We start from the raw sequence: 8728 nt of genomic DNA, 5'->3' as shown, positions 1-8728 counted from the left end.
CACACATGGTATATAGACATGCACTCAAAACTCTCACACACTCAAAGCAAAATAATAATAATAAACTTAAAAACACAAGTGATTTGATGTTAAACACAACACACACACACACACACATAATTTGAAGGAGAAAATAGTACAGTAAGTGGTCACTAGTTGGAACTTACTCTGTCTCAGGAGGGCTGAACAGGAGTTTATCATCTCAAGTCTTTACTGAAAACTTATTTTCTAAGTTAATTCATAACAGTTATGAAACTGCTCTGGAATATTTAATCTTCACCAGACAACAAACTAATGCCACACCACCACAAAACATATCAAAAAGTAACGTCTGGGAGACGGCCACATATTATTTGCAAACTAAACCATTCTTTTTAATTTTTAAAAGTTAAATGTATTCATTTTATGTCTGTGCTTCACATGCATGTTTGGTGCCCACTCAGGTCAGAAAAGGGTGTCCGATCCTTTGGAACTGGAGTTAGGGATGTTTGTGAGCCACTGTGTGGCTGCTGGGAATAGAACTGGGGTCCTTTGCAGAATCCAATCAATGCTCTTAGCCACTGAGCCATCTCTCCAACCCTAAGAACTAGACCAATTTTTAAAAGCCAATGATTGTTCATCAGTTTTGTTTGTTCTAGAGACAGGTTGGCCCAGAACTCACTGTGTAGCCGAGGCTGGCCTCAAACTCATGGTCCTCTTTCCTCGCCCCCCTCCCCAAGTGCTGGGATCACACTGGTCCCAACAAGGCATTTTTGTTTTCAGTGGTTATCAAAACAAGACCTCATTGTAGATAGAACCCAGGGAGTCTAATTCTACTAGTCTAAACTTCACAATTGAGGCAAGTGTTTGCACCTGAAACTGGCCATCCCTCTCCACTGCTGACCTCTTGCAGAAAGGTCATAGGACAAAGTGCTTTCCTCCTCAGAGGATTTAAAGGAAAACTACATCTTTGGGGTGTTTGAGGTGTGATGCTGAGACTTCCTACTCGCACTTCTGGTGAATCCCAGAGCCATTCACCCCAAGTCTCTCTCCTCTACTTCCTTCCAGACTCCAATCACATCACCATGAAGGAATTGAGTGAGTCTTGATCCAGCTCTTTATCCAAAGGAAAATTTGTGATAGGTGTCACTTCAGCTTCCATTTCTCATCAAAGGGATAATAATAGGCCATGTCCCTTTGATGGGAAAGGGGAGGTGAACTTGGATTAGTGGCCTAACTCGGTTCTTAGAACTACAAGATGGTAGAGCTCAAAACATAAATAAATAAATAAATAAATAAATAAATAAATATGCTATTAGGTCACTAATTTAAAAACGAAAATTTACAGTCCACACAAGTGACTCCAAGTTCAACGTAGATGTACCAGGGTAGACAGCATCCAGAACTCGGGTCCTTTACTTCTAGTACATCCTTGCTTTTCCAGTCACCACTCTTTGCCCAATGAGGCCATTTACCCCAGCCAGATGATGCAAACCTTGATTCTTGTGAAATCTGAGTACCTTGGAGAAAAATCTCAGGACGTTTGTTTACACTAAAGGCCAAGAGATCTTCGAGAAAACATCCAGAAGCATAAAGTATCGGTCCATACACACAAAAATGGCACAGACGCAGAATTTGAAACTGAGGTAGGCAGAGCCTACAAACCCACCCAGCCTACATACCACCCCCAAGCCAGTACCAAGTGCAGGGATCACAAAGAACCAGCAGAGGGCGCGCCGCCCCCAGGGAGGCGAGAGCTAGTTGTAGGAGCAGTCAGGGTTAGGGGAGCAGCGTGCTAGGAGGATGCACCCCTATCTCTCCGCCATTCACCGTGCGGGACTGAGCCAAGGAGTAGGAGGAGAGTGAGAAGACCACCTCCCACCCCCTACGTGGGCCTGAGGGGCAGAGGAGCAGAAATGCTGCCTAGGAATTGCATCACGCTGAGCAACGCTGCGGCTCTTGGACTCACTGTGTGTGTGTGTGTGTGTGTGTGTGTGTGTGTGTGTGTGTGTGTGTGTGTGTGTGTGTGTGTGTGTGTGTGTGTGTGTCTGTGTGTGTGTGTGTGTGTGTGTGTGTGTGTGTGTGTGTGTGTGTGTGTGTGTGTGTGTGGGGGAAGGGGACTTAAAATAAGCCCAAGAGAGAGGAAAAACAGAGACACACTAGGGAAAACGTTCCATGCACATGGAGAAATTTCTTTTGCTGGGAATTGCACTGAGAAACGAACCCCCCTACATACACACACACATCTCCCTGCTGCTTCACTCCCGATGCAAAGCACTCAGTGAGAGTCCTCCAGTCCCACCTCGACAACCCCACACCCCTCAACTCCAGCCCTGCACCCTCCAGCCTGGCTCCAGCGCCGCCGAGAGCTTTCCCCGGGACTGGCCCTGGCGGGGCGCCTAGAGCCCCATTGCATTGCTCCAGGAGAAAGGAGGGGGGCGGTGCATTTTGCAGGAGGAGGAGAACCGGGGTGGGGGGGTGGAATTGTGCGGAGACCTGCCAAGCGCCACCGCCGCCGCCGCCACCGCCGCTGCCGCGCCGCCGCCGCCGCCGCCTGTGAGCTCCGGCGGGCAGCCCGACTGTCGGCTTCCCGGGGCATCTGGGTCCGGCGGGGCACAGCCCTGGGCGCTGCCGGAGCCGCCACCGCCTTCGCGGCCAGTGCAGTCGCTTTCCCCTCGAGCCCGTGCGGCTCCGGCTCCTCGCGGGTGGAGGAGTGGGGGGTGGGGTTGTTGTTTGGGGGGAAGAAGGGGGAGGGGGCAACGCGGAGAGAGTCAGTGGTTTCCATGGTGATGGAGCTGAAAGTGCAGGAAATTTAAAGGCTTGGACCCTGCGAGACAGACAAACCGGTGCCAACGTGCGCGGACGCCGCCGCGCCGCCGCCGCCGCCGCCGCTGGAGTCCGCCGGGCAGAGCCGGCTGCGCAGCCCGGAGCAGGCGGAGGGAAGTGGCCCAGGACCCGCTCGACCCGAGGCGCCGCAAAGAGAGGCAGGACGCCGAGCGGCCGGAGGAGAAGGAGGAGGAGGAGGAGGAAAGAGGCTCGTCCACGCGCCCTGCGCCGCCGGCCGCCCGAGAGAGCAGCGAGGAGCCGGCGCCCCCAGCGCCCCACGGTCGCGCTGGAGTAATCTCGGATGCCCGGCCGCCGCCGCCGCCTTCCCAAGTAGAGCGGCGGGGGGGAGTTGCGACCAACTCGTGCGCGTCTTCTGCGCCGCGGCGGGAGCCGGCGCTGCGCGATCCGCTCTCCTCGCAGCTCATGCTGCCCGCCCTGCGCCTGCCCAGCCTCGGGTGAGCCGCCTCCGGAGGGACCCGGGAGCGCCGCAGCGCCGCGGGCTCGGCGTGCTCTCCTCCGGGGACGCGGGACGAAGAGGCAGCCCCGGGGCGCGCGCGGGAGGCATGGAGCGCTGCCCCAGCCTGGGGGTCACCCTCTACGCCCTGGTGGTGGTCCTGGGACTGCGGGCAGCACCAGCCGGCGGCCAGCACTATCTGCACATCCGCCCGGCGCCCAGCGACAACCTGCCCCTGGTGGACCTCATCGAACACCCGGACCCTATCTTTGACCCTAAGGAGAAGGATCTGAACGAGACGCTGCTGCGCTCGCTGCTCGGGGGCCACTACGACCCGGGCTTCATGGCCACTTCGCCCCCCGAGGACCGACCCGGAGGGGGCGGGGGACCGGCTGGGGGTGCCGAGGACCTGGCGGAGCTGGACCAGCTGCTGCGGCAGAGGCCGTCGGGGGCCATGCCGAGCGAGATCAAAGGGCTGGAGTTCTCTGAGGGCTTGGCCCAAGGCAAGAAGCAGCGCCTGAGCAAGAAGCTGAGGAGGAAGTTACAGATGTGGCTGTGGTCACAGACCTTCTGCCCGGTGCTGTACGCGTGGAATGACCTGGGCAGCCGCTTTTGGCCGCGCTACGTGAAGGTGGGCAGTTGCTTCAGCAAGCGCTCGTGCTCTGTGCCTGAGGGCATGGTGTGTAAGCCGTCCAAGTCTGTGCACCTCACTGTGCTGCGGTGGCGCTGTCAGCGGCGCGGGGGTCAGCGCTGCGGCTGGATTCCCATCCAGTACCCCATCATTTCCGAGTGTAAGTGTTCCTGCTAGAACTCGGGGGCCCCCTGCCCGCGCCCAGACACTTGATGGATCCCCATCAACGCCCCCACACCGCCTCCAACCAGTTCCACCACCCTCTAGCGAGGGTTTTCAATGAACTTTTTTTCTTCTTGGCTACAGAGACCCGGCTTTCTGGTTCATGTAATGCACTGTTTAACTGTGTAGGAATGTATATGTGTGTGTGTATATACGGTCCCAGTTTTAATTTACTTATTAAAAGGTCAGTATTATACGTCAAAAGTTACCGGCTTCTACTGTATTTAAAAAAAGCAAGCAAAAGAAAAAAAAAAGAACAGTGAAAAGAGAGACTTATTCTGGTTGTTGGTAATAATGTTAACCTGCTATTTATATCCCAGTGCCCTTCGCATGGCGAAGCAGGGGAGGGGGGAGTTATTTTTTCTTAAAAGTACAAAGAGAGGGGGAACTTTTGTAGAAGGACTTTTTAAAAAGCTATTTTCCATTCTTCGGAAAGTGTTTTGATTTTACTTAAACCTCGAAGAAGCTATAGAGTTCAATGTTATTTTACAGTTATTGTAAATATAGAGAACAAATGGAATGACTAATCATTGTAAATTAAGAGTATCTGCTATTTATTCTTTATAATATCCCGTGTAGTAAATAAGAAAGAAGTGCAGAACAGGATTAAAGAAAACCACTAAAACCGACTGGGCTCGACACTGTGATTCACTGTGTTGGTGATTGATGGGGGGCGGGGGGGGATGCCGCCGCGCTTACTATTCCTATTGGGAGACAAGCTCATCGTTCCGGACTCCCCTCCTGTGGGGTGATGAAGGTGACTGTAAAATTTTCAGGGGGGGGGGTGTTATTCTCAAACTCCATCTTTTAAGTATCCTGTGGCCTCCACGGAGTCTCCCTGGGTACCCTCCCCCGTGACACCAAAGCTCAGGCCTGTCGTGACCTCGACACCCAGCCGGCCCCCTGGAGCTGACCCCGGGCTGGGCCGATGAGGGAGGGAGGGAGGGGGGCGGCTGCTTTGTCCAGGCTGACAGGCCCTTCACAATGGGGACACGTGTCTTTCACACCTTCCCTGGGGGCGGAGTGCGGCTGAAACTTGACCCCCGAGGAATGGGGGGGATCAGAGCGCGCCCACCCAGATCCCGCCACCCCTCCCTCCTTGCACCCCCACCACAATATCCAGCCCCTGTTAACCCTTTGCATGCCCGGAAACTGCGGTGGTTAGTGCTAAAGCGACCCTTGAATTCAGCTACATACAACCTCAGGGATCCTGCAGGTCTGGAGCCCCTACAACCCAGGCCCACAGCTGACGTGGGAGAGATAATTTGGATATTTGACACTCACCTGGGCCTTTTCCAGGACCTAAGGAAGACTGAGGTCCTGAATTTCAGAGGGGTGTGAATTTGGGTACAAATCACTATCTCTGGGACCTGCAGTCGGGGAGGGGAACACGACCCCTCCCTAGGCACTTAACTCCACTTTGGGGGTTGAGAAGAAAGGAGAAATCAGAATGGGATCTTTACGCTTTAGGATTAGAGACAAAGTTACCCCTTTGAGATTCGGGCAAATATCACTGCACCCCACCCCTTAAAATTCCAGCTTCTTGGGACTGACTCTAGACTCTCGCGTGCATCCCTCCGCCTCAATCCCCAGTGGCGCCCATCCACACAGCTCCACGTGGGCCGGCTTCCTGACACCGCTCCCCGCTCCTTTTTATTTATCTTGGACTCCACAGTCGCTCTCCTTTGCTCCCTTCCCCACCCCCTTGCCACCTCGTCGCGCCTCCCTCCGGGCTCGGATCCTCCGCCCCCCCCCGCCCCCCAGCCCAGAGTAGCAGCGAATCTATGCTAATTATTTCAAACCTGCGCCTGGGTCCCCAGCTCAGTCTCAAAGCCCGGGGCCCCGCCCTCCCAGTCCCTCCAGCCCGGCGCTTTCTTCCCTCCCGACGCAGCCTCGGTGGCTCCTCATTTCAATAGCCTGGCTCGGGAGCCGGAGCCCCCTCCCCGGCGCTGCCTCCGTCAGTCGTGGGACAGACGTTAGGGTATTCATTAACTGGGAGCCGAGGAATAACGGCATTATTCCCCCCAGAGAGGGCACCCTGCCCCCGCGACTATCTGAGGCTTCATTGTAAAAGGATTAAAAGTTAAAGACCTCCATCTTATGATTCTTTCATTTAATCTTTCTGGCGCCTGGGAGACATGCTCGATGGATGATGGCTTTTAAAATATTCCTAATGTCGGCTACCTTAAGACTCCAAGCCGGGCAAACAAACGTAATTTATTTCCAGAAGAAAGAGGATATTGAGATGTTTAAGTTTATGAACCGCCTTCCCCATGTATATTTGTTAAGTTCTGACAAATACCCAAATAACGTTAAAAATCAGCCATTCATCACTTATGAATTTATGCAAAACTTTCTGTGCCCCGGGCCAATATTTTTGTAGACAGAGTTTCACTTGCGAGGGGCGGAGGAGGTGGGGAGGAGGGGCGAGGAAGGGGGCTTGGGTCGGGGGGGGGGAGCCCAAAGCAAGAATTTTCATGCCTGGTAAACACGCGAATTATGCGAAGAGAGTTATTCCCAGCTGGGCGGGCAGCCAAAACTCGGAGAGCGCGCGGAGGCCAGCGCCCCCACCCCCACGTTGGTAATGTCATTGGATTACAATGCGAGGTCTTCCCTCCGCGACGCCCCCTCCTCCCGCCGCGGGCCCGCCCGCACCCCTCCTCCCCACCCCTGCCCACTTGGAAAACCCGCTCGCAGCCGGCGAGCTTCTCGGCTTTCAGAGCCAGGAGCCAGGGTGAGCTGGGAGGACCCGCGCTGCAGACGTGACGGGCCACAGACCACCGCACTGACAGACCCGGAGGGCTGGCGCAAGGAGGCTCTGCGCGCACAGAGAACCCTGAAGGCCGCAGGCGGTCCCAGAAGAAGAAGGCAGGAGGCGCTGGTCCTGGAAGGAACATGTGTGCCTGAAGAGGCACGGCCCTGGCCACTCTCTCCTCCTATTATGATTAGTGTAGATACGATAATACTGAAGGAGGGAGCTGTAAGCAAAGAGGCAATGTCCCCGCAGTCACCTACTGCCCATCTCCTAGGAGGAGAAAAACTGACCTAGGAGTCCTCTTTGGCTGTGGAAGTCTGTGTCTATGAACTGGTGCAGCTGCTGGGGGACAGTGTCTTCCTCCATGGAGATTTGCAACTATTACAGCCATATCGCCTTTGACAAATCCAGTACCAACCAGAGTGCAGAGGGTCGGGGTATCCCTGCACTCCCATCAGTATTGTGAGGGTTCCCTCTCTTTCAATTTCTTCCCTTATTTCCTGCCACCCTTTCAACACCTAGTCACCCTCCACTCTTAAGGAAACTGAGGTCAAATGTCCACGGAAGGCCCCACGGCCCCCAGAGTCTGGGAACGGGATCTGGCTCCCTGTTGAGACAGAGAAGCCGGAGGTCCATTATCAGTCTTGCCTGAGACTCCTGGGAAAGGGGGTTGAAGCTTGGTGGCAGCTGCAGGAGGAAGCTGGCTGAGTATTAAGAGCTCTTAGCTGTGCTGGAAGGGGAGAGCAGGGGGAGGGCCCAGCCCATATTGGTATTTTGAAGGGGGTGATTCATCCTTTTTCTTTAATGCTCTTGGAATGTTAGGGCTGGAGGGGAGCTTAGATTCCAGTGCCCACCGCTCAATTTGCTGATGAGAAGACAAGAGTCCCCAGCAGCCGCTTGCTGACATCACATAGACTAATACCCTTGGCTTTGACTAGTCTCTCTCTCTCTCTCTCTCTCTCTCTCTCTCTCTCTCTCTCTCTCTCTCTCGTGTGTGTGTGTGTGTGTGTGTGTGTGTGTGTTCTTTTTCCTTGTTCTTTAAGAAAATTTATTGGTGGGAAAGAGTTCCCAGTTGACACCATCCCAGGGGCTCCTCAAGATGACTGGCTGATCTGTTGTAGCCATTCGACAGGCATACATTAAGAGCTTGTCTTGTACCAAGCCCTGAGCTAGACCCTTTGGGCCTGTCCTTACCTGAGCCCTCTCATTTGCAAATAAGGAAAGTGGAAATCAGAGAGTTTAAACATCTTGCCCAAAGTCACACAGTGATAGAGTTATGCTTCAAAACCCAAGCCATCACCGAAGCCCATGCCTCTCCCTGAGAGTTCTTTCCTCCAAGGACTTGATCGCCTGGCTTGGGAAACAGTGTGTGCCGCTCCAAGTACAGTTCAGCCTCAATGCAGGCAGTTTGTACCCCCATTTACATATCAGTACCTTCCCATTTTCCCATCCCACACAAGGAGGTGACCACCACGCAATAGGGGGTGAGTAATGAGTAAGATTCCATGCAGTGAAGAGGATTTGAACCATCAAGTGAAAGGGCCAGAGAGAAGAAGGTTTACAGCTGGCCTGGACAGCCAAGGAAGGTGTTTGGCTGAAATCTTGGTAAGCGAGTTGAATGCCAACCCACTGAATGAGGTTGGGAGAGAAAAGGGCATTTGGACTGAGAGAGCAGAATACATAAGGAAAGGGATAGTGCTGGAGAAGTATTTGTGTGTTTGGGAAATAGCTCAAACTTTAGCATAGGCTGGATTCATGCCGAGAGAGCAGGCAATAAAGTCAGAAAAGCAGGCTGAAACCAGATGAGGGAGGATTGTGAATGCCAGCTACAAGCCCCAAACCCTATTTCTCAAGCAATAGG

General features: G+C 53.9%; 1 protein-coding gene across 1 annotated transcript; it reads left to right on the top strand.

Annotated features, from left to right (window-relative positions):
- The first annotated feature begins 3368 nt into the window (after positions 1 to 3368).
- Positions 3369 to 4067, top strand: Nog (noggin). Its single transcript, XM_027426115.2, has one exon. It carries the CDS (start codon positions 3369 to 3371, stop codon positions 4065 to 4067), a length of 699 nt encoding a protein of 232 aa, XP_027281916.1.
- Positions 4068 to 8728: the final 4661 nt, after the last annotated feature.

The sequence above is a fragment of the Cricetulus griseus genome, chromosome 7 (assembly GCF_003668045.3).
Source record: "Cricetulus griseus strain 17A/GY chromosome 7, alternate assembly CriGri-PICRH-1.0, whole genome shotgun sequence".
NCBI lineage: Eukaryota > Metazoa > Chordata > Mammalia > Rodentia > Cricetidae > Cricetulus > Cricetulus griseus.
Note: the sequence above shows the minus strand (reverse complement) of the source record. Positions and strands in the feature narration are given on the sequence as shown.